We start from the raw sequence: 27,575 nt of genomic DNA on the forward strand, positions 1-27,575 counted from the left end.
GGGGTCGTACCTTTTGGATTGCAATACTGACATTTTACCAGCTACGACTTGCGGAGATTCGAACTGTTGCTTGAAAGCACAAACAAAATCACTATATGATTTAAAGTCAGATTTACGAGTAAGGAACCAAGATTTGGAAGATCCTTGCATCAAGAAATCTAAAATATCTAAATACTGCTCTTCAGGAATTTGCATTAATTTAACATTTTTCTCAAACAGTTCCAAGAAGTTTGAAGCTGTGATTTCGCTTTCATGTCCTAAGAACTTTTCAAACGATTCAATATCACTACGCTTAATGGGCCTAGCATTCGTAATCTGAACTGGTTTTCTATGATGAATGCGACTACGGTTTTTGCTTTTAGATTTTGGTTTACTATTAGCTTCATAACTTGTGTTAGTGCTGCTACTGCTACTACGACTAGTGGAGCTTCGGGTTGATGAGGTATTAGCTACACTACTGTATAGTGAATTAGTTACGCTACGAGTATTAGCAATGCTACTGGGTCTAGATTCCACATGCAAGTTCAGAATTTGTTTTTGCGTTAAGGTTAGTTGAGCTTGTAACATTTGCAATTCTTGTTTGAGGTTACCAATTTCATTTTTAACCTCCAAAACAGTACTCTGGATCTGAACATACTGTTTTGATTCTTTTTCCCTATCATTTGTTAATTCTACTACACTGTTGATACAACGATCTACTGTATTTTTGAGAAAAAGTAACGGCCGCAATTGTTTACACTACTTTCATTTAGAGTTACCTTTTGCATGCACTGGACTACCTGTGCTTGGTGAGCTTGAATTTTACTTTCAATGTCTACCAATGAATTTCGATTGCTACGTATTTTCTCCTCAAGGTCTACGATTTTACACTCATACGTGTTAGAAATCTGTTGAAAATCATGCTTCATTTGAGTTAGTGAACTACAACTTTGGGCTTCAACCTGCTGGATAGCTAATGACAACTCATTCCGTGTCTCGATCAGCTGGTTGTTCGTTTGAATTTTCATTTCATTGAAACGATCATTTACTTCTGCCTTAAAATCCCTAACTTCATGTTTCAAATTTTCAATTTCAACTTTAATTTCTACTTTAAAGGCATTGCACTCAGCTTCTACTCTCTGTATACCATTCGTAAGTTCCTGAGTTGAAAATTCATGTTTTTCACGTAACTCTGTAATTTCTGCTTTTACACTATTACCTTGTTTGACTAACTCATTATGATTATCTTTTATCACTTGGTTAGTATTAGCTAAATCTGCGGATAACTTTTGTACTGCTTCAAGCAATATTTCCATTTCGTTAGGACTTGACATTGCAAAATATTATACTACAAAACACAACACACCAGACATTGAATACAAAATAGTGAAGTTCAAATATTCGCTTTCTCCCCACTAAAACATCTGTCCCTGTTCGGGCGCCAGATATAAGGGGAGTGCCGGTCCTGGGTTCGAGTTCCGGATGTCCGTATTCGAAGCGCCAGATGTAATGGGGTTCGATACTCGTTTGTTCCAGTCCGAGAAGACTAACTAATAATAATGTTGGGATCTGAACCTTGGATCTCCCAAAAATCTCCTTTACAACATCATTCAAATGCACAAATTAGTAAAATGAAGTAAGAGGCTAGCAATAAACAAGTATCTTCACTCCTCCACGGTCCTAGGATTCGGGCGTCGTCCTAACTAGAGACATTTGCCGTTTACCCATCTTCGCTGCTGCGTCAGCTTCAAGGTATACCAGTTAATACCTGTAAAAGAATACAAGTGGGGCAGCAATGCATGATTTACGCCAGATGGATAGTGGGAGGCGAAAGTAATGTTTGTCCTTCACTGCTTATAGATACCTTACCTGTTTGGTTCTAATCTAAGCCATGTACACTATAAGAAAGTAATATTCTCCATTAACTGAGAAAGACAATATAAATCACACACTTTGACATTATGAAAAACTGCTTTCACTGCATATTGAAAAGGAAAATATTTTGCATAATATTCATCTTTAACCTTTAATTTCACTGGAAATAAAACATTTACAAGCGTATGACAACACAAAACACAATACTTCACTTAAACGAAAAGATGGCCCAATCACTGCGATATGTGCACCGAAACGTAAGCGAATTAATACGCGAAATTATCGACCGAACGCAGATTACTGCCGGCACTTCACTTCATCACTATATGAAGATAAGTTTGTTTGATGTTTTCATGGTACGGCTCACAGTGACACTCCTCTCTGCGTATGTTCATTCAAAAGTCGACCATAAATATGAGACGAATATGTATTCCTCACACAACAAAGTTACAAATTACTAATTTTGGTAGTTATGCCATTGTAAATATTGCGTGAAACTTATAAGGGAACTTAAGAATATACTGAATGCTTCACTTGATATATTTGCTAATATGATTTCCATGTTAGAGAGCTGGTATTTTTGCGTTTGTCTTGCTTTGTAGGTGTTGACGCTCTCTCAGCCTTTTCGCGCGTCACATCGTTGCCAGTTCACAGCGCAAGAATACACTGACTAAACTAAAATATAGTTCGTAGAAAACATTAAGCTTTGACTTTATTCTATTGCTAATAATATATAGTGAATGGTCCATAGGTTAATAAAAATCACATTAAAAACACTGATTGTTCGAATAAGTTGTACAATCGACGATTATTGATAGACTTCACATTGTCACGTAAAACTCTGTCATCGTCATGAGGACTTGTGCGTGGGCGTTTCTCTCGAGGGTAGCAAAATTTTTCTTCTTAATATGGACTGACGGGAGGAAGTAAGAGTGTCTGGAAATGTGAGGTACCTTTTGGGTGAGAATTTCCTGAGCATTGTTCTTCTCCAACTGTTGATTAGTCGCATTTCATTTCCAAGAATTGATGTTGGAATAATACGAGGGTTGGTTTAAAAATTCACGCCAATCCATCTTGTTATAATATCTGTAAGATGATTGTGGTGATCATGAAGAGAAGCACACTGTGAGCAATTGAATGAAGAGTTAAAAAAAAAAATGAGTATTGCGTTGTATAGAGCAGAAACGTGGGCATTACGAAAAGACTCCAACAAATATTGTACTTGAGTCTTCCCAAATTTCTATGTTAAACAGAATGTGTGTGTGTGTGTGTGAAAAAAAAAAAACGCTAATTTGAACGATAAACCAATAAGGGACATAAGAATAATAGGAGTGAAAGAACATAATGTGAAATAATTAAAAAGATGTTAAGAGATGGTTGGAAAATAAATTTTACTTTGAGTGGCGTGGCAGAAGGTATGGCCAAAGGAAAACAAGGAGGATAGAGAAATATAAAATGGCATCATTTCTATATCAAGATGATCTTCCTTAAGGATCATAGTATATAGCAAGTGACTTATCAGTGATAGAAGAAAATTATGATTAATTGTGCTGGAAGAGGTAAAAACTCGATCCCTTTCAAATAGCTTTCCATTTAGCTCACGATTTTGACGTAAAATAAGTTGGGGTCTACAAGTATTCTTTGTTATAGTCGTCCCCCTCAACTTTCAGATACCAAAGACGTCTATGATGATGAGTCTTTGCAGTCATATAAAATCTTAATCTGACCTGGTGTGTAGACGAATCATACTTTTTTTTTTTTTTAAAGTTACCATGCAAGTCTACTTATAAATATTAAACGAGTTAGTCAAACAGTTAATGAATGATGAACTTACTAATTGATATTGCCAACAAGACGAGAGTGTCTCACTTTAAAGGTCAACTTGCGAGAAATTTACCTTCTAAAGATTAAAAAACTTTGGTCATTCAAAGACGCCAGCAGATTCAAGTCCTTAACGTAGTAGTAGTTTGAAGAAAGAAAGGAAAAAAAAAAAGAAAGAAAGAAAGGGAAACTCATTTACGTGTACTTGCATGTGAAAACAGACAATTCTCAGAATTGATTATGAGCACGTTCTGCTTTCCATTGTTGAAGGTAAGTGTATATAAAATTATTTAGGTAATTAGTTCAGTAACATGATTTTTTACTTGAGTGTTATGTGTTTAATACATTGTTTTTTATCACCTGGCATTCTAGTTCAGAGTTCGCTCTTGTATTGTCAGTGTATACAGTAAAACTTCAATCACGATGTTGGGTCAAAAGACCACGCGTGTTAACTGGAGCATCAAATAAATGAAATCTCGTAAAACATTCCGTTACGAACTTACCTCGTTATCTTCTGACGAATGTATTTCTACACATTCTTACAAACCTGCGTGTCACTGTTAGGAGACAGCAAACAACACGTACGATCTTCTACTTAGCACTGCATATATTCCATATACAATACACAAAAAGTCGATTCTAGTGGAATAAGAGCTATCAACTGCATCTGATTGGTAACGAACATCTTTTTAACAAGATAAAAATTTGATCTAACTACAGATCAGAATCTTTCCTCAAAACATGTCATTTGTTCAGCTCGGTGCAATTCATCGATTGATGTCTTCTATCTGAACAATATTACAGTTTAAATAATAAGATGTAATTTATTAATTATTTTGGGCTATATCTTATTGATCATACTGTATATCGCCATCTCACTACTGTCATAACGGAAAGCATGATTAGTGTATTTTTCACTATTAGTTTCATCTTAAGATCTGGCGTGGTTGTTTTACAGCATAAATTTTGCATTCAGTCAATCAACGTTTGATAAAATACTCCGCGAATTCCTGTTTCTTTGAGGTCACCCTTGTAGCGCTTCTGTGCCACATCAAATCGTGCATTAATGTTAGCTACCTCTAAAACTAATGAACAATGCATTTTACTTGACTTAGATCCGATATTTTGTTCTCGAGCTATGGCTCCTTTTCCAATTTCCCAACATACTTTCGGCTGGTGGTAGCGCCGAAAGGAAGCATTTCTGCACCTGCGTTGGTCTATACTTTTTGTCTTATGTTGGTGTCAGGAATTCCCTCTCAAATGCTTTCGGTGTTGTTTTGAAACATCTTGTATATTATATTTTTGGTAGGTATCTTTCCAAAATTCAACTGTTTACCGGTACGGATGGGACTGGCTGGAAAAGTCCTGACGAGACAATCTTAAGACAGTTGCCAAGGAATAATCTGGTGGTACATGCATGGTTCCCCAAATGGCCAACATATAAGGTAGGGAATGATTGATATGAAGGTGACACATTCTGGAAATAAATCGGTCTGTTAGTAGGTTTGATATGTACAGTAATAAAGTCACGAGGTTCGTTCTCAAGGCTGACATATACACTGGAAAGTGATGATATGATGCATAAGGAGCAGATGAATTTGATTTGTCAATTCTTACTTCGGAACTGTAGGAACTGCTCCTTGGGTCCACACTATAAAAGTGTCATCTATGAATTGAACTCATGTAAAGGTTCGAATGCTCATGAAACCCCTCCCCCAAATATTTGGCCTATGCAAGTGACCCCTTTGCCCTTGAATCGAAATTGTTATTTTCAAATGTGAACTCCTTATAGTTAGGAAAATCTGAACTAGTTGGATTAGGAATTTAAGCTGGGATATTGATGTTGAGTGTGAGGAATATCTAGGAATTTTTCACATGCGCTGAGCGGAATATTGCTGTATATTAAAGTGACATCTATGATAAGATTGTATAGTAAATGTAGCGCAAATAGGAAATACCTTCCGCCTTTGAAATAAAATTTCTGGTTTTACATCCTAAGGTTATGACCTTTAGGCTAAAGCAGATGGATGATGATTAATGAAAGTGAATGATTATGAAATAATTAGCGAAATGAGAATGTGGGAGACACGGAAGAACACCAAGGAAACCCCTCGGACACAATTTTGTCCACATTTCTGCTTTTGAAGTATAGTGAAATAGCCTGGAGGTAGGTGGATACGGCACTTCAGAGAAGTCCTAATGAGCTACGTGATGTTAGCAGTATTGAAGCCAAGGGTTTTCCCGTCTTCTTAGGTTTGTCAATTTTAGGTACAAGAGAAAGTTTGACTGTTGAGTAATGTGTACAATGGTGGTTGAGAAAAGACTCGAGTGGTCCATAGTTGCACAGTATTTTAGTGACTAAATCATGTGAAGAAACATTCTCCATAGATATACAGTAGTTCCGATTGGGAAGTTGCAACGTTTCGGATTAGTACTCCATGACCATTGTGGTGGTGCCTTTATCTGTCAGACAAATGATGATTTATAAATGTAATATGCCTGGAAGCTATTTGAAAACTTCCCTCCTCCTAGTGTAGTTGTTAAAGCGCTTGCCTTTGGTGTGTCTGTTCCCGAGTTCGATTCCTGGTGAGAGATCATTAAACGCAATATTGTCGTTCAGAACCCATTTTGTACGTCTCGCTGCTGATAAAGAATCTATCAGGTAGTCGAAAAATTACCTGAAGATGTACTTTTCACAATTTTATTTAGATCAATGGTTCTCAATCTAATTCCTATCACGACCTCCACTTTATCACATCCTCTTGCTAACGACCCTCATTGTAATTTCTGGTTTGTAATAAGCTTGTGTGGGAGTTTTAATATACCTATTGCGGAGATCTCACGATATCCATCTATTTCTTATAATAGTAGAATCCATTTCTAGAATATAGTGGATACAGTAACTTCCCTAAAAGCCAATAGATTAAAACCAAATTTAGTCAGTTCATTCACCTTCCGCTTATCTTCGCGAGCCCCATGAAACCCTCTCGCGACTCCCAGGTTGAAAAACCCTGATTTAGATAAAGGCGCAAATGCTGCACAGATCCATGAAAAAAAAAAAAAAAGTGTGCTGATTATGGCCAAGATACATTATCAAAAGCAACAGTCAAAACATGATTCAATCACTTTCGTTCTGGAAATCTTGAAGTCCAAGATGCACCTCGTAGTGAACGACCAATCACACACAAAGCGGATGATGTTCTGGCAAAAGTAGGCCAAGACCAACATATGAGCAGTCACCGCCAATGACTTAAATCCATCACCAAATAGTGTTAATCCATTTGGGAAAAAAAAGCTGTCTACAAAAAGAAGCTCGACGTTTGGGTGTCACATGATCTGACTCGATCGAATTTCAATCAGCGAATCTACTAAAACAATCAACTCGAATCATTTTCGAAGCGGTTCATCGTGAGTGGTGAAAAATAGATAACCTACTGGAATAGTGTGGTCGAAGCTAGGGAAGCTCCACAGCTTATTGCAAATCCCACATTGACGCCCAGAAGCTTATACTGAGAGTTTGGTGGTATGCGACTTACAATCTGGAAAAAAATACTGAGGGGCTTAGACACCTTGTGTCGAATCCAATCCATATCTTTCGGAGTCACTGAGATGAATAATGACATTTCCTGTGCTGTACTGTAAGGACAAAATTCTTAGGGGCTGGGAGGGAGTGACATGCAAAAATTGTCTAAAATCATCGATATTGGTGTCGAATCCATAGTTTTCGAGGTTGCTGAAGTGAATAGTGATACTGGTTGTCCAAATTCATTTCTCATCGGCATTTTGGTGAGAGGTCGGAGTAAGAAGTGGCTGACATGTAAAAATAGTCGAAAACTACCACATTAGTATCCAATCCATAGTGTTCAGGGTTGCTGAGAGGAATGGTGAGACCAACCGATGACGTTTCAGTCCAATTTCACACCGCACCAACATGAGGATGAGAAGGGATGGAGGTGTGAAGGGGTGATATTACTTATTCTTATCATTACTATGCTTTCATTGAAATGCGTATCCTCAGTGGAAGAAGATTCAAATACTTTTCAAAAATCTATTCTTCTCGTGCGAAGAACGGACATTTGAACCAGCATTTACTAATTTTACTTTTCAATATAATTAATTTGAAAACAATACCATTACACTAAATTCAAGTATCAGCTCCCAATCAACATTTTAAACAGTATTTGATATTTCTCTGTTACACTAATTACTAACTCACTAAGTCATTCTTCTGAAGACTTCACTTTATCTCTTTTTCTATCATTAGGAAGCAAAGAAAAATGTACAACCGTAATAACACATAGAAAATTTATTTTTGAACGAGTATAAACAATAATACTTAAAAATAATGGAACACATTAAGTTCGAATTCCTTGCTTTCTGAAAAGAGCACTGATTGTGTGTGTAAATGTCACAACAATTGATCTTATAAACGCCATCCCACCCAAAAAAATCTTTGGGGTAAAATATAGTGGTAGCATACACGTTTTGGGATTCTATGCGAAAGGTCTAATTTCCATATCATTTATAGATGTGGGTTACATGAATAGTCTTTTTTTTTTTTTTTAATAAAAAAATCATAGTGGGCAGTCACCTCTCTAATTAGACCTTCTACCAAAAAACAGAAGTAATTTCAATTATTGAACTTCTGTGGCTATTTAAGATCTTTAGTTCAAAGCAAAATACTCTTATAGATTGTGGAAGGTACGATTGTAAGAATACAGTCTTTCCAACATGCAAATATTTTCTGAGAGATTTACAAAAACACCCCGTAATGACAAAAATGTTAAATGTTTTCGCTCTCAAGCCTTCGAACATTTTCACAAAATTAGCACTGAAATGTTTCCTAGGTTTCTGGCATTGAAGAAATGAGGTTCTGAACACGGCCAAGTATTATTTCGTTGCTGCTCACACACTGATTGGGTCCATACGGTGGATGAATAATGAGTGCATCTTTTACAGTTAAAGTATCACCGTTTTCAGACACAGGAATCCTGTTTTTACACAACCAATTTTTGAGTTTCTGCTTTCGCATCTCAAGTTCTGCTTTGCTTAAACTGGGAATGGTCTCCCTTGAAAACAAATCGTCTTTCACTTCCACTGAGTCTGATAAGATCTTGATATTATCCACACTGTGACCAAGAACTATATCCATCACACGTTTTCCATTCTGCTCAGTAAGAAGCACAAAGCTGCAAGAACAAAAACAGACACATTTAGTTTTGACAAACTGTAAAGATATTATGAAACAAGGATAAAGACAAGAAAATTCCTTATTAAACCGTAATCAGTATAATTCTGTTCAGCTACTTTGGATCGCAGTGGCTACTGCTCTCGTCTTTTCCACGCGGAACACCCGAACGGATTTGTACACCTACTACAGTAGTCGTGTTATTGCTGTAGTGTTCCATTGCCACGTTTTCTGTAACTTATGCACATCAGATTTGAATGCTGGTTTTACTGTAATAATGTGCAATGTTTATCGTATGTTTCTTTATTCTTGTTTCCCTTGTAACATTTTAACTTTGTGTTTGTTTATTAATACATAACGGTTACAGAAGACTAGGTACACACTGTAACGTTAATGGCAACATATATATATATATATTTGTTCCCATATATGTATAAAATATTGCTTCAAAGCCCTTTAGAATAATGACACTCGTCATGTACCAACATGAAATTTCCCTAATTTTTTTTTCAAGAGTATTGCTGGATAATTTTAAATGAAGTACGAAACAAGGCTCACAGCAGCTAATACTGGAATTTCAAAGTATCTCACATATTCTATGCCACGTACTTTTGCATAATGGGCACCCATACACCATGGCAGACTCCAATACTTAAACGTGAAGTTATACAAAATTCACTACAAATTTATAACTAACAAAACATGCAGTTTTATTATTATTATTATTATAATATTACGCACAATATTCACTCATTTTTCACATTCTTAATTTTGTTGTTTCAAGCCAATGATTAGATTAAAAATGTTTGAATATAGCCGAAATTCCTTTTTTTAATTATTATCAAATTTTCAATGTTACATATTTTAACTACATCTTACTAGCAGGATTTGCCCAAGTGGGCCCAGCCCGAAAAAAACCCGCCGGGTTTTTTCGGGTTGGAACCCACCTTAAAACCCACCTGAGTTGTTGAGCTTTTTCTTAGTATATTATTGGTACAGCTAAAGTGATCGCATTGCAAGTGATTTTTATCAGATTTTGAACTTCCTGTGAGCAAATTAGATGCTTTTGTGTTAAGGTATACAACATTCAACGCAAGACCTTTATAAAGTTCTGAATGCACTGAATGAATTAAAAAAAAAAAAAAAAAAAATCGAGATAATTATAGAACAAATTAATGTATGGATTATGCTTATAGCCTATTTGAAGTAAAATATGCAATTTTATATTTTAGAAAATACTTTCCGTGAATCTCGGCGACGCCGAGGGACGTTATCCTTCACACGTTTCACGGATTTAAGGTCATACGTTTCTGAAAGCCAAATTTTACTGAAGAATACTTGTGTTGTTATCAAAGATAAGAAATAATACTAATAGTTTTACTAATGTATTTACATATTTACTGGTAAGCACAGGTACTACCAATAAATATGTAAATACATTAGTAAAACTATTAGTATTATTTCTTATCTTTGATAACAACACAAGTATTCTTCAGTAAAATTTGGTTTCCCACAACAATAGTTTAGTTCAGTCATTTGTTGCTACTCTTTAAATAACCATTCTGTAGAATCAACACAAGCAAAAAAGTAAAGAATTCTTGTCAAATTTTAGGAAGCTTAATGCTCGGAGCTCCGAAGACTATGTAACGCTTAGTATTTCAAGTGCTGAATTCAAACTTCCGTACTAGTGGAAGTTTTGATGTAAAGTAAAGAAAGCTGTATTTGAGAGAGAGAGAGAGAGAAAGAGAAAGAAAGAAACCTTCGGGAAAGAAGTGCTCGCGAAATTCCCTCAATTGAACGAGCAAATCATCGGAAATGAATACTTCAACAATAAGACTATTTATTTTAAGCTCGAAGATATTTAATTTCATTTTAAGACATTTTGAAACATTTACTTTATAAAATATGAATTATTTCTTTGTTTGAAGTTAATATATTTGGTATTCATATTTGGGGAACGTCACATCTACATTTGTTCGTTTCTCTGCCTGTACCACACACACTACAGGGTACAACTTTCGTTCTTTTAAGTGTAAATTTTCAGGGTACAAGCACAAGACACTCAAATTGCCTGTATAGATTTTGGCGGCATACCAACATAAAATTTCAAAATGGCGGAATTTTTTTCAAAATAGTGGGTATCCACGCTACAAAGCGCAATTTTCGGACTTTTAAGTTGAAATTTTGAGGGTAGAAGCACGAGACATTCTAAATTTGCTATATAGATCTTCTCGGCGATCGAATGTAAAATTTCAAAATGGCGGCTATATTTTTCGAAACAGCAGAGAATAGAAAACTGTTGCGAGTTGTGACAATGACAATCTTGAACTTTAAATCACATTTTAACACTTTTACTCTACAGACATTGAAATATTTTTAAAAAACCAATTAAACCTGAACATACCCGAAAAACCCATATGGGCCCACATGGGTTGGGTTTTTTCAGAAATACCCGGATTTTTTCAAACCCTGCTTACTTAGTAACGTTACCTGTCTTTAAATACGCAGCTAATCAGCCGATTAGCACGCAAGAAGTCACAGGTAATACGTAACCGAACTAGTGCTGCTAGCGGTAAGAGAATTTAGCAACTGGTCGCTCTAACAGGGAGAACATTTTGATAACTGTTGCCATCTAGCCATTATCCCTCCAACTTTAAGAGAAGAGATTTTATTTACATCTTTGCTTTACAAAATTTCTATTATTCGCTTATAGTGCGTAACAATACGACACGTCACAAACACTTGCATATCTACTTAGAGTGCTCAGAAAAAGAGATACTGTACACAGTAGGCTAAATAACCACATTACTAATTTCACACAAATAAATAGCAGCAAAGTGCAGTTGTTGACTCACAAACTGTGTAAAGTAACAGTTTTTGACTCACTTTTTAGATATTCCGAAGCACTATACCACGTTTCATGAACAAAAGATTTTAACGTCTCATATTGTCAATCTTCAAGTAATTTGTGTCTTCAACATACTTTAAATGTTGTGTTAAATAATTATAAAATCGTTCTATGCTTGAGTCACTGTTAAAAAGATCTGGAAATGTTGGCTATTCTCTTGTGGTATTGGGTAAAGATTTGACATGGACAGAAAATGTTTTTAGACAATTGGAAAAAAAAAATGAAATCTTTAAGTTTTACGTCCCACGGTTATGCCGGTTAGGCTAAAGGAGACGGTGATGAGTAATGAATGAAATGGTGGAATGAAGAAAGTGGGAGGAAACGGGAGAACCCCGAGAAAACCCACGCACACGGTGTTTGTCCACCACAAAGTTCACTTGGTGGGGGCTGGGATCGAACCCGGGACCCCAAGCACCAGAGGTGAACGCTCTACCACTGAGCCACCGCGGCCCCTTTTTTTAGACAATTGGAAACATGTTTTTTAAAATAATAGTGAAGTCTGTGATTCAATTTGCTGTTCAGTTTAATTTGTATTGAAGATAGATTTCCAGGATAATTATCTGATTCTATACTAAAAAAAAATTTATAGAGCAAGGAGGCTCTATAATGCATTAAAGGAAATATTGAGTTACTTTGGTGTTAGTGTATGTATTCAGTTTTGAAGAGGAATTTAATTGAAGAGTTACTACAAAGAAATACAGTTAATATGATATTTTGGCCTAAAATGATTGCAAGAACTGAATATTCTTGTAGAGGTAGCTTTTGTAAAACTGAGAAATAATCACAGTACCGTTTATTTCTTAAAACTTAACCAATATTTTGAATCTTTTGATATTTATTTACGAGCTTTCTTGATTTCTTTTCCTGAAAATCCAAGAACACTAAATAATCATAAGAATTCAACCGAACTCATCTGCTCTGGATAAAACTCACGGTAAACTCTGATTTGTTATAAAAGTATATGAAACATTTTGGCGTGTAGATGATTGGTTCCTACGTCATACGCCATTAAGTGTGGACTACTGACTTAAGGAAAATTTTCATAAAACAATTTTAATAAAGACTTGTTTAAAAAAAAAGCAATGAAAGAGGACTTTCTCTCCGCAATTGGAGAATTTACATTTGTCAACAATTTAACAGTTTTCTAATGTATTCTTTGACTCTGTCCAAACATTTATTTTTGTTGAACTCTTGTCCTGCCTCGGTTCCACTGTTTTCAACTCAGCATTACAGTTTGAGCTTTGTTAGAATGTTTCTAGTCTGGGTATGAAATAAAGTAATTAACCTAAGTACAAATGTCAAACGTTCAGGGTTGTTAAACTTTTAACATGACAGTTTACATTTGACTTCGATCCCAGTTTGATGAATGTCAAAATCATAACAACAACAACAAAAAAGGAACTGTAAGATTGGGTCAAATTTAAATATTTACTTTTTTAAATTTTGAGCTCGGATTCACCAAATATCAATTAGCAGAGTGGAAAAAATCATGATTTTTTTAAAAAAATCATTTTTGATGATTTGTTTTTATTTAAATCAGATCTTTCTCCTCGTATAATACAAGTTGCGGACTGAAGAAAAAGTATTACGAATTAGTATTAAATGCCAATTATGTCATTTAAGTGAAAGTATTGGGGTTGAATTTTGAATTAATCCCCAATCATTAACCTATATCAATCCCAAACAATGTTCCGTAACAATTTTAAATTATGGCTATTTTTTTTTTTGTGGGGGGAGGGGGGGGGGGTAAATTATAGACTTTCAGTCAAGCATCATCTCTATTTATCCTAGGATTATGATTCATCCCTCATTCTCTTCAGAATATAACAGCCTTCAAAACGGTAACATTTACATTTTCCCTATCAAGTCCCTGAAGCGGAAAATTTTGAGAGAAGTCTGATATTTTTTTTCAAATTTCGATCCCCACTGGACTCTCCTGTGTTAACGCACAGATCTCAAAATCAACTGGGAAATAATAAGGGTGTACTAAATGTATGTACAAAATTTCAAGCTTCTATCTTGAATAGTAAGGGCGGTAAAAATATTTAACAATGAGCTAAGAACATCCCCACAATACCCCAGATGACCCGGATGTAATATAAAAATTTCCTCAGACATCCCTATTTATCCTAGAATCATGATTTGTACATTATTCTCTTCAGAATAAAACAGAATTTCAAACGCTACCATTCAAATGTCTCCATCGTGTAGGCTATCTGGGGCTGGAAAATCACGAGAAAAGGGATTTTCTGTTAAGAAATATTACCTTTTTTACTTTTTACCCCTCTGGACCGCCTCTGTTTAAAGGCAAAGATCTGAAACAAATCTGACAAATACTAAGGGGTGCAGTGAATGAGTATCCAAAATTTCAAACTTCTTGATGCAAAAGTAAGCCCGCGAAAAATAATATCGCCAAATATCCTAATTCCCGTATAAAACAGTTACCTGAGACATCCCCATTTATCCTGAGATCATGGTTCGTACATCATTCTCTTCAGAATAGAACAGCTTTTCAGGTGGTACCATTCATAAGTTATTACAGTATGTGGTTCGTGTCCTGCGGTTCCCTAGGAGGGCTTGGGCATTTACTACGGTTCGGGATTCGATCCTTTATCTTTTGGAGTGTCTCCTTCAGACTTTGGTAACAATTTAGATCTTTTGCCAATGCCGACCATATAGCCACTAGACAACACGGTTCAGAGTTCGGGGTCAGAACGTTCTGGGAAATCGACATAAAAGCTGATTCTAATTGTGTTCTCAATGGCGATACAATTTAATAATAGTAAATTATTACTTTGTATAGGCACTGGTTGTTTATGCTGAAAGAAAAGCAAATTAGATTATTTCTTAAACTAAAATATAAATTTAGATCATGATACTTTATTTCGGTAAAGGATACGCAAGATTTTACTTTTCACTTTAAAAAACAACACTGAAACTGCACAAACACATATTACTTTACATTATGGCACTTTGATTTGGATAACTGAATATGATAATAAAATTTAATACTCGGCCCATTAATTATTGCTGTAAGCGCGGAAGACGCGGCTGTCGCGGGTTACCGGTTGTGTTTCGTTACATTGTTGGTTTTCACAATTTCACATTGTTACTTTTCACTCACTTTGGCGCTGAAGGAAAATCATTTTGGTGGTTCCGGGGGGGATGTTCTGAAGGTTGCGGAGTGAATTCCCTTTTCATCCCGTCTCGTCTTCTTTGGTAGATGGGAAACTACGCGCTGCTCTGCTGCTCCTCGTCGTCAAGATGACGTTAAAATTAACAATCATGGGCAAATGTTTTAAGATTTCAAATAATCTTCTTAAGACTGCATTTTTATAATTATCAACGCACTTTTAACGTGTTGGAGCACTGTATTTCATAACGTAACTAATTTACAATAATACACGCAGTGTTATGTGTTTTTACTCGTCCTGAACAGCCTCCATGGTAACTGTTAGCTGTTATCACACCAGGCACAATTGTCAGTCTAACTTAGTTTTTCTCCCCGTCTCCTCGCGTTTCTACGGAGTGGACAGGCTCTCGATGCAACCTGGTGATGTCAAAGCTAAAAATAGCTACGAGAAACCCATAGGCAGGAATTTTTAGAGACGAAGTTTGTTCTCTGTGCTCAATTTTAGCACCTTATTTGGGGAGACGCGAGGATCACCAAGATCTCCGTCGCAGACGCGACGCACACACACATATGCATATTCGTCTGTTTGCTGAGAGAAAAATTCTTGAGAGCGCTTTTATACGAGATTTATTTAAAAATTAAAATTTTCTTCATTAATATTCGATGAGCTAGACCATATGGTTACAACGTCTCCATCTTAGGCGGAAAAATCGCGAAGAAAGCTACTTTTTTGTTAAAAATCTTTTTTTTTGCCCCTTCGGTCCCCGTTTTCATGCAGAGATCTGAAAAATACTAAGGGTGTACTGGACGAGTGTGCAGAATTTCAGTCTTCTTAATGGAAAATGTAGGCCCGCCGAAAAATAATAAAAATAGGCACAACAAAAAATATCTTTTAAATTTATGACGTCATCACATCCTATGTCTCGACACAGAGAGGCGTGAAAGCATATGTAACGTGTTCTACAATGCCTTCAGTCCTGAAAAAATTAAGTAGAAAGTTTAATTGGTACTTTGGTACTTTTTTTAATCGAATAATGAAGATTTTATCCTATCACCTAAAAATAGGTGATATAATTTAAAAGGTTAAGCGTTACGGAAAAAGTACAGCAACGCTTATCACATTGACACTTTTTTTCCAAAAAAGTAACTGATATTTGGCAGGGGCATATTTTTAAGGAAATTGTAACTAACTTGCGGCACGAAATACATAAATTTTGCCTAAAGTTATAAAATCTAAAAAATTTTCAGAGAGGGGATAGGATACTTCTAAATACGCCCTATTATCTGGGAACAAATATATAGACGCGCACACAAAAGAATCTTCGTCTTAAATGTCGATGGTGATTTCCCCGTTGGAATAGTTAACGATTTACAATATAAATCCTATGTTACGAAAAGAAGAAAACAGGATTGCCCTGTTACCCGTTCAAAACGGGATTTTCCCTAATCATCCTCTGCATGACATTTGTTTTCATACTATGCTGTACATACTGTACATTTGAGTGTCATTGTATTATGATTATCATCTTCCATAATCGAAATAACAAGACAGAAACGGGACATTACTTATTTTCACTTTAAATTATTTCGGAATTTGATTTAAATAATCGATTTTTATTTAAAAAATCAAGTGATTTAAATCTTGACTTAAATCGTCATTAGCATTCAGTATGCAAATAAAATTTGGACAAATGATCTTGGTTAGGAAATATTAAGGTTGTAATATGACTCATTGCCTGTATTACTCAAGCTAGGCCGTGGAAAGCTGAAATCTAGTGCACAGGGTTCGAACTTCAGGTATCCAAGCCTAGCGCTAACTTTATGAGAATAATAAACGGTTACTAACAAAACGAATTGATCTGTGAAATCGTATCTTCTTGCGGTGATCTACGACTTTAGGAACATAAGAATTAAAATAATTAGAACGCAAATTGATTTGTGGTGACAACTCACATGCTAATTTGACAAAATACAGATGTTCGATCCAAGAGAAGAATGTTGTGCACAATTTTTTGAAAGCAGTGTCCGATTTATACAAACCGTGGAAGTTACGTGCTAATTTAAAATAAGTAATGTAACTTAATATTAACAGAAATTTGCGCAATTTAACATTTTTTCGAAAAAGACTGCCCCCTTCAACTAAACACAGGCCAAAAAAAAGTATTGTTGAAGATGCAAACAGTATACTTTATGAAAAATGCATGAAATACATATTGGTGCAGATTTACTGTACGGATCCACAAATTTTTAAAATTTACAAAGAAATTTGTTAAGATTATTTCACTAGATTAGTGTGTCAATAATGTCGTGTCCTTACCTGTGCGATGCCCATCTGCGTAGATATACATTGAAGAATACCTAATTTGTTAAGCACAGATACACCCATAAGACAGCCCTTAACCACAGAATACAAAATGAAATGAAGTATCTGAAATTAGTCTGCTATCTCAATATCCGCAACCAAACAAGTGTCCGAGAGTTAAAAGGGATCCACAAATTTGAGAAATTTACGTTAACAATGTGTTATGTTACTTTGGAATACATGTCTAAGCAATAAAAACACAAAAGATAGTGCTTATAGTGTCTTTAGTAATACAAATTCATAATCCAACACGTGATGTGTTTTCATGCCATATACAATTGGGGTATCTTTTAGTTTCTCTCCCAATCTTGCATATATAAGATCTCCAGCGTTACTTACTTCACAAAATAAAGCTGAGAGAGCGAAGGGGGTTACAAGGCCCACAGGGCTTGTTGTTTTCTACTCTTATCACAATTTCAACAAAAATAAGGTACTCGGTTCTGGACAAGGTCTGGAGCAATGAAACGAAAAATGAAATGAAATCTTTACGGTTTTACGTCCCACGTTTATACCGCTTAGGCTAAAGGAGACGGTGATGAGTGGAATGGTTGAATGAAGAAAGTGGGAGGAAACAGGAAAACCCCGAGAAAATCCACGGGCACGGTGTTTGTCCACCACAAAGTCCACACGGCGCGAGCTGGGATCGAACCAGGGACCCCAAGCACCGGAGGTGAAAGCTCTACTAATGAGCCACCGCGCCCCTCTGGAGCCATGAAACGAGTCTGGGGAGATTCTAAAAGGCACCCTAAAATTGTTTTGGGTCAATGTTCCGTTAAGGGGGTCCAGTGTTTTTGACACCACTTCTTGCTATTGATTTTCGTTTGATTACGTAATATAACGTTGTATTAGGTTCTACTAGGTTGCGTTAGGTTAGCTTAAGGGGGTCCAGTATAGTTTTGGACCCCCTTAACGGAACATGGACCTTGTTTTGCGCTATCCTCGTTTATGTTTATACCCACCTTCGCTGGCGGACACACTCTTCCGCTCAGCCCCTGCTGCACTCCTGCCCTGACTCGGTTAAATGGCATTCGTGCTTTTAGTGCAACCTAGCACAAACTGTTTAGTGTTCTTTGCACCAAAGTTCTTATCGTGTGCGTACAGTGAAGCTTTCCTAAAGCGAATCAACACTGAGGAATGTAAGTCCACACCGCAAATGTTGATGATGCAGAAGGTCTATGGGATTGAGTATAGCCCGCTCCCCCCAGTGATTTTTAACGAATCTTAGTGATTCTAACGATTCATACTAGTTCATAATGAATCGGAATCGCATGTTATAAAGATTTAAGATGTAAATCTTGTGGTAAGGAAGCTCTTTTAGTATAAGTAGTAGTAGTAGTAGTAGTGGTAGTAGCAATAGTAGTAGTAGTAGTGGTAGTTAGTAGCAATAGTAGTAGTAGTAGGAACGGGTTAGAAGCCCCGCAGGGGTTGGTTGGGTTCTGTTCTCGATATAAGTAGTAGTAGTAGCAGCAGTAGTAGTAGTAGTAGCAGCAGTAGTAGTAGTAGTAGCAGCAGTAGTAGTAGCAATAGTAGTAGTAGTAGTAGTAGTAGTATTAGTAGTAGTAGTAGTAGTAGTAGTAGTGACTTCCAGTTCCGGTGACAAAGAACTGGGGGGAGCGGGCTATACACAAGCCGGTCTATGCACAGAAAAAGAAGCATTATGTCATGAATTTATGTATAGATCCGTACAATAAATCTGCACTTATTGTTTTATACGCGAGCCAATATTCTCATTGTGCTGTAGTTTTCACATGTGTTTGTTACTAGTCATAAACTTGACTCCCAAAAAATACTGAAGATCATTTACGAGATATCTCACACACTGTCGATACATACCTTCCTGAAACTGGATCGACCGTATACACAACTCCTTGAAGACGATCCTTTTTAATAGTAGTTACTTCTACGTTTTTAAGGACGTAGTTTTTCATCTGAAGTGGATCTAATCTAAATATAAGGTCGTTATTGGGATATATAGGTGTATCATCCATTCTGAAGCGAATTTGAAGGTATTCTTTACATAAATATATTGTTGTGATAATTGTATTTGACCTACTCTAATAACTCTTACATCACATATACTATTTGAATATTAGTAAACAAAACTCTCATTATTTTCTTCATCTTCTTTTTCTTCGACACCACTAATGGTTAAGTAAATGAGTGCCTCAAACATATAATCTTATAGACTACATGTTAATATTGTTTTACATATGTACCCCACAAGAAGGGTTTACGAAAGTAGAACTAAATTGACTAAATTGACTTTAATGATGGCTGAACCACTACATATATAATTACAAAATACATATACCTTACAAACCAAGAAATTTATGAAGAAAAATTGGAAACGGTCTTGCAGATACAGAGGACAAGAGAAAATGGGATGATTGATGGTTTCAGCATTCTGACTACAATTAGAGGAATAGTGATTTTTGAAGTAGAAATAAGTGTTGAGGAGTAGAAATGATATGAAGTATGTTACTGAGGAGAAAGTGTTGAATGAATCAAGATTTGGAAACGAGAGGACAAGCATAGTGCCAATACCAGCGCGTCACTGTGTAATACATGAAGTATTAAAAGCAACGTGTCGTTGAAAATGAAGTGTAGTGAGAAGTGGAAAGAGGTATATAGGAGATACTGAGAGATCGACGTAAGTTCAATGAAAAGTTCCATAAGTGAGGTGTCATTAGCGATGCAATTCTTGAGGATATCAACATGGCCTTTCGATCAAATTAGGCAAGTATAGCTCAGTGAAGTACGACGATGAAAAAATAAATGGATTTCAGATGGAAACTAAGAGAATTTCCAAGTTCATGAGGAGGATTATAAGAACGAAGTAAAGATTTAGAATCTGGGACTATGTAGGCGGATACTGAAGAGAGCGATGAAGTCACAAAGAGGGCATAAGCTTCAGTGAGACAAATAGAAATATAACGGGGAGTTTAAAGCTGAAACATTGTTGAAGAGAGAAATCATAGTAAGTAGAATCCAAACTCCCAAGCCCTGGCCAAAATTGTCGCAGTACAGTATTCGGAGGAAGAGATAGAATAGAAAATGAAATAAAATCTTTCAGTTTAACGTCTCACGATTATGTCTGTTAGGCTAAGAAAGATGGATGATTAAGGCAAGTGAATGATGGTGGAAGAATTGGATAAATGAGGATGTAGGATAAAACGGGAGAATCCGAGAAAACCTACGGACAAAATGTTGTCCACAACTTACTTGGACGGAGATCGAAGGTGGTAAGATGGGGAAAGGATTGTTAAGGGAAAGTGACAGAAACGGATTGAGAAGAAACAGGATATGGATAGATATAGCAGGGAAGAGTAAAAGTACGGTGTAGATGATACACATGCAGTGAGATCTTGGATAACTATTAGTGTATATGAAAGGAAGAGAAAAAGTATATGGGGGGGGGGAGTTTAGAGTTAGTATGGAAATACTCGAAGCAAAGTAAACTTTGGAAGGAGAAGGGAACGAGTAAGTTGTAAACATTGTAAATGTAATTTATGGGAAAGGTACTTGAGGTAGTTAATGGCGGAACTCGAGAAACAGCATAAAGCGCGGTAGCAACAGTAGCGATGAGAAGGCTGAGCGTACGGCAAATAGTTGAATATTGAAGGTATTTGAAACATATAAAAATGATAGAAGAAGAAGGGGAAAATAAAACGCCATACGTTAAAATAGATAAGTACATCTATTTATATATAAGAGAAGAAGGAAACGGAAATCAGTAGATCAGATGGAAGTGGAAATAGAGCGTAATAATTGTAGGAAGGAGGAAGTATTTTGATGTAACACGTAATAATGAGAAGTCCAACTTAAGAAAGATTCCAAGGTTACTACAAGATATTTAACAGAAGGGCGGCGGGAAAGGAAAGAGAGAGAAGGACTGGAGTACGTTTACTGGTAAAGTACAGAAAGGACGTATTTTGCCAATTGATACGTAAGCCATGTTCAGAACATAGTTAAAAAAACTTTAGTTAGTGTACAAAAAAGTTGAGGGAATAGTGAGAAGGGGGAAATAGTAGTTTAGAAGTTTAAATCATCAGAATAAAATAGAATATGAACGTTGTTACTTGTTTGAAAGAGATTGCGTAGAAAAAAGAGATAATATAGAGTGTTGAGGTGTGGTACGTCCGGAAGTGAGTTGGGAATCAAGGTGAATGTATAAGGTACGTTGGATCAGAAGTTTGTATATAATGCGTAGGTATTTTAGAGGAGATGCCTTGTTTTCAGAGAATATAAATAAGATTATAAAGGGGAACAGTCATATTCATGAGATAGGTCAATAAAAAAAGCAAAAACATAATGGGTATGGGAAAAGGCCAGACAAATGTCGGAGATAAGAAAAGAGAGACAGTCATTATCACTGCAGCCATACCACGCTATCAAAATCTTTCTTTCTTCTAAAAATTCAATTAATTAGTATTAACTACAGACCCAGCCATGTGTAGTACTGGATTATTACAGTAGAAGAATTGTCAAAATGTAGAAGAAACACGTAAGAAAATGGATGTGAAAACAAATGGATTTGAGTCACGAACCACGTTAAATCCCCCTACTTTCGAAACCAAGCAGAATTTCTATTCAGAATTGGAAACTTTCCATTTCTTTGAACACTCAATGAGGTCGTTTGTTTCTGTACTTCCCAAATGCCCCCTGAGCAAATTTATATTATAAGAGCACAGTTGTGGTTTCAATCATGCTTTAGTCTCTTTAATCGACAGTCTTACTGTAGAAAATAACAAAGACGTCAAACTAGTTCACTGCTTTGAGACTAAAAATTGAGAAACGTGGTATAAATCCGTTCTTTCAATCATAATCTTATCCTTCCTTTTCCGAATTTTTCAAATGTGATCTCAATGATGGGATGTTCCACAGTAAATACTACATAGCACCATATTTCAAATTTGTAAATTTTGCGTTTATTTTTACTAATTGCGCTTATTTTTATTTTATTCGCTGTGAAATGTTATGTGTTCCAGATTCTATTTTGGAACTGAGTAGATGCCGAAAGACTAGGTGTAATCCACCATGTAAATGTTTCTCATACAATCTACCATGTACTGAAATGTGCGAGTGCAAAGGAGGCGAAGAACTTTGTGATTACTCACATACGATACATGAAAATATAGTCTCCAACATGGAAGACAATTTCGCATAGAAACGGTTTCTTCCAAAATTATGCAGAAATGGCCTTAAGGAAAGTTTTCAACAAAATATCATGATAACAATAATTAAAACACTAATGTCCACATATACTTGTATATATAATTTTCATGACAAAACATGTCATTCTTCGAGTTAATGGATAGAATTATAATTGTAATGGTTACAAATATATTGTTTAAAAATTTACAAAATCTATTTCTTTGCTCGAAAACAATGGATTTTACAACAAAATTTCAAATAACCTCTTTTTTCTTAGTATTAGCTTTTATATGAAGTCCAGTACATGAAAGTCAGATGAAAACGAATTGTTCATCAACGAAATGTATATGAAACCAGGAAAATGGCGCCAAAAATACATTTTGTCACTTATCTCGAAAACTATTGGTTTTACGTCAAAAATGTACATAACCATTTCTACACGTCTCAGCAATGTCTTTCAAACGAGCTGTTTCATCAAAATCGGACATAAACTAACGGAGCTACAGTTTTAATTAGCGGCCATCTTGATGACGTCACCAACCCTACTTGCATCAGAATATGAAGTGCCACAATGAAAATTATTCATACAGACAACGTTTTGACCAAATAAATCTATCACTAACATGTCTACACTAAACCTGCCACGGAAGTCCTTTTTCCTACATATGCTCCCCTACTGAATTGGGAACGAATGCAATGCTGACAATCTTTGCTTTTGTCTTCCAAAAAGGACTGTACTTGCATTTTGGCTGTATTACCTGACGATGAAAGCTTTTCTGAGGAAAGCTTCTGATTCAGAAAATCAAACAAGTCATCAGAATCGCAGTCGGAAGGCTCTGATATTGCTCCTAAATCACTGGTTTTAAGTTCTGACAACTTTGTAACTTTGCTAAATAATAATTGCTTGCACATGTTGAGCTTTTCGGGATTAGATTCGATCCATTTTAGTTTGAACTTCGGGATAGTGCAAGTTGCGTGAACGTACGCCTTGCTTGAGGAAGAACTTATGTCAATCACTGACACGAAGCAACTCTCCAAGCCATTCATGATAGAGCTTGCAAGAGGAGAACAGAATTCCAAATGTGTGAAGGAGTGAAGTTTCGATTTCACTTGATACACTACAGATGTACCTAAAAATAGGTACTAGGTATAGGAAAATCGTACCTAGGTGCAGGTATTAAATACTAAATGTTCCTAGGTACGCGTTTTGTATGCCTTGTATGCCTAGGCCTTAGGTATGCGTTTTGTACCTAGGTACTTCCCAACACTATATATATATCGGTAAAATATTCTTAAAAATAAATTGTTGTTATTGTGATGCGTATGATACGTTATATACGCTTGATCCTGATATGGTGACCAAGCGAATATCCTATTTTTTCAGTTTCTGTCTTCATTTATTATTATTATTATTTTACTGAATGTGTGATATAATGATATTATTATATAAATTTTGAACAACCCTCATATATGCTGATAATTTTTGGAATCAGTGTTCATCAAGACGGAATTCTTGGAAACGCAAAACTGCGAAGTTTCTCTCTTCCAAGTGTTTATGTGTATGTGTGTATGTTTGTCGCCCACACCCCTCTTCGCGCAGCCTTATTTGGGAGAATTCAGAACAATGTGACGCCTCCACTCATCTCTGTAAAGCTGAACTGCGAAGCAACGAACTATATTTCATAATTTGTATATTTTATAATTATCAGTCATTATTCATTTTAATGTTTATGCCAATATAATCATTATACTCTTAACACTCCAAGAAAGAAATTATTACTGCTTACGAGAAGAGCAACTGCTTAACCCTCGCACTAAGAATATATTTTTTGTAACGCGGAATACCAAGGGGGGTTATTTTGTGCCCACATTTCAAGATTTAGTTTATCTCACTACAGACTTGAATAACATCTATATTTTTGGACTTACATTCGTAATACACAATTACTAAACACATAGTACATAAATACTTCATAACTGTGAAAAAACAAGCAAGATATATGTGGCATAATAAACATTCTAAAGTAGTATATACTTATTGTATAGCTGTTTTTCGACTGCGAGTTTTCCCCACGGTTCTACACATCACTGTCTATTTTTGGACTTACATTCGTAATACACAATTACTAAACACATAGTACATAAATACTTCATAACTGTGAAAAAACAAGCAAGAAATATGTGGCATAATAAACATTCTAAAGTAGTATATACTTATTGTATAGCTGTTTTTCGACTGCGAGTTTTCCCCACGGTTCTACACATCACTGTCTATTTTTGGACTTACATTCGTAATACACAATTACTAAACACATAGTACATAAATACTTCATAACTGTGAAAAAACAAGCAAGATATATGTGGCATAATAAACATTCTAAAGTAGTATATACTTATTGTATACCTGTTTTTCGATTGCGAGTTTTCCTCACGGTTCTACACATCACTGTCAATTTTTGGACTTACATTCGTAATACACAATTACCAAACACATAGTACATAAATACTTCATAACTGTGAAAAAAACAAGCAAGAAATATGTGGCATAATAAACATTCTAAAGTAGTATATACTTATTGTATAGCTGTTTTTCGATTGCGAGTTTTCCTTACGGTTCTACACATCACTGTCTTCAGATTGCGTGTTTTGTTCACAGTTGTCACAGATCACTGTTTTCTTACTGCGCTTTCCACAAGTGTGTTTTACACAGACTACAAATAATTGTTGTTTTGTTGACTTTGTTGTACTCCATCTTCTTCGTAGGTGCTTCTCGAGCGCACATATGGCACCTTCCCCTACCACCACACACTTCCTTGCTTTGAGCAACTTGTGCCACCTTCCGATCTAAGGTTTCCTCCATGACAATAATTACCCTTTTCTGAAGACCTGTAGCATTATTTGATCTCTCTTCAATGGATGACATTGTGAGTTCCTTCGCAAGCTCTTGAAGGTACAGACGTCTCTTGTTGGATTTCTTCTCATACCAAAATGGAAAATTGAGACGAAATATAGTGAAACCATTCACTCCTGCTATATCGACCAACGTGTAGAATATGGACATAGGCCATCTTCTAGTTGAACGTTTTGCTCAATATTACCTTACCATTTGGTCAATTACATCCACACCTCCCTTCGTTTCATTGTAATAAAGATTGATCACGGATTTCTTCTTGGGATCACTAACAGAGGCAATTGTTGCATCTGAATGTTGGGTAGACAAGAAAAGAAGCACCTCTTTTGGTTTCTCGCGTGGATTGTATGACTGTAATGTTACTGGAGGATTTCCAGTAGATGGATCCGTGAAAGCAAACTTACTGGAATAGAGCTCCCTACAGTTTACTGTCTTCAATTCTTGAGGAATGTGTTTTCTATTAGACCGAAGCGTTTCCCACGAGGGTTAGGCCGTGGTTGTTCCACAATTATTCGGCCAAGTCTACTGATGTGTAGTAGCGGTCTGTTGTAACGTTCCGCCCCGAGTTGTTTATTGGAGCAACTAAGCGTTTTACAGAATTTGATTGTTCGCAGTTCTTTCCAGCATAGGGCTCCATATTTAGAATATACCTTGCCTCTGAATCAGTAAGCATACGAATAAGGATGCCGTATTTTCCTGGTTTATCTTTCATAAATATTTTGAAAGAACACTTGCCCCTAAACAGAGATAACATTTCATCAATAACTGTGTGCATACCAGGAGAGAAATAATGCGGAAACATTTCGTTCATAGCGTCGAACACTTCGCGAATAGAAGCAAATTTGTCATTTGCTCTTCGAACCTCTCTAGTATTCCTGTCGTCAAATCGAATAATTCTGCATAGCTGCTGAAATCTGTCTCTGCTCATAGTAGCTATATAAAGAAATCTCCCAGAGGCACTAGACCACAAATCAGCTACATCAAATCGGGTAATACCATTTGCTCCCATGTGAATGAGAAGACCTATGTATGCAAATATCTCTTTTTCATTCGTTTCAGGAATGAGCAGTCTTCTTGCTTCCTCGTTCGTATGCTGAACAATTATAATAAGAATGTTCTTTGAAAAAAAAATGAATGATTCACGAACTGTCTGCACTTTACCGTCAGTTCTTAGACCCTGACGTTCTCTCACAATATTTTGACCCACACGTCTCGTTTGACGTGGAGGCTCAGACAGGTATGTCCGGCCAGATTTAGCAATGAGTATGCCACCATGTAAACGGTCTTTTCTATACTCGTCACACAACGTGTCATCAAAGTCACTGAAGCACTCAGTGTCTGAACTTTCTCCACCGATATCTTTACGATCCAGGATGAAATCTTCGTCTTCGTTCACTACGGAACCATTACGATCATACTCTGGTGAAGAATCAGATTATAGCTTCCTCAATTCTTCTTCTATTTCATGTCTCTGTAACTTTTTAGAAGCCATTTTGCCCAAAAAAATCTTAGAAGCTAAATAATTACTTCTAACAACATACAGAAACTCTCACAACAATCAACAGCGACTAAGTGAACAGTACACGCGATAAGACTGACCGCCAAATTCAGAAAATGCGGAAACCGGCTATTTATTATACTGCCATCTGTACATGACAGTTCTAAATATGAGTCACGCCTACTACCAACGGAGGGGGGGGGGGTACTTTGTTCCCACCAACATAAAACAACAAATTTATGAGACAAACTAACGCTCAATTTTCACCAACGCAAGTTATATGCTTTAGCTAAACATGCTTGATAATAACTTATTTTTCCACAATTTTAAAGTAATAATCAAAATAGTAAAGAAACATAATGTGGTGGGTACAAAATACCCCCCCCCCCGTTTGTAGTGCGAGGGTTAGAAACTGAATGTTGTACAAGAAATATTTTCTTATTAAGAAGTGTATTCCTACGCATCCATTGTGTGAGAAGAGAGTAGCGCTCACACAAGGCGCGAAGAGTGAGATTTCTGATGCGATTGAAGACGGACAACTTTACCATGCATCCCATCCAAGATTATAATTCTGTGATTGTAGTGTAACGCATAGGTATATCACGAAAAAAGCTTTTTTTTAAAAAAAAAATTCTAAAATGCTTCAACTCATTACCGCGTTATTTTCTACTCACAAATTAGGTTAAAGTGTATTTCCAAGGAAATCATGCAAGTAGTGAATAAAAGAAGAATTATCCTTTCATTGA

General features: G+C 36.1%; 1 protein-coding gene and 1 long non-coding RNA gene across 2 annotated transcripts in view; one reads left to right on the top strand and one right to left on the bottom strand.

The window, feature by feature from the left end:
* Positions 1-3,836: 3,836 nt before the first annotated feature.
* Positions 3,837-27,575, top strand: part of LOC145686025 (uncharacterized) — a 71,059-nt gene continuing 47,320 nt past the window's right edge. Inside the window, exon 1 of the long non-coding RNA XR_014131507.1 lies at positions 3,837-3,945. This is a non-coding gene — a long non-coding RNA (uncharacterized LOC145686025). The remainder of the gene's footprint in view (positions 3,946-27,575) is intronic.
* LOC145686022 (gem-associated protein 6-like) lies at positions 7,964-19,390 on the bottom strand. The gene is made up of 2 exons (XM_081758870.1): positions 19,100-19,390; positions 7,964-8,864 (listed from the first exon to the last, which is right to left on the bottom strand). Exons 1-2 carry the CDS (start codon positions 19,252-19,254, stop codon positions 8,519-8,521), a joined length of 501 nt encoding a protein of 166 aa, XP_081614996.1. The 5' UTR covers positions 19,255-19,390; the 3' UTR covers positions 7,964-8,518.

Source organism: Thermobia domestica, chromosome 5 (assembly GCF_964235325.1).
Source record: "Thermobia domestica chromosome 5, izTheDome1.hap1.1, whole genome shotgun sequence".
Classification (NCBI taxonomy): domain Eukaryota; kingdom Metazoa; phylum Arthropoda; class Insecta; order Zygentoma; family Lepismatidae; genus Thermobia; species Thermobia domestica.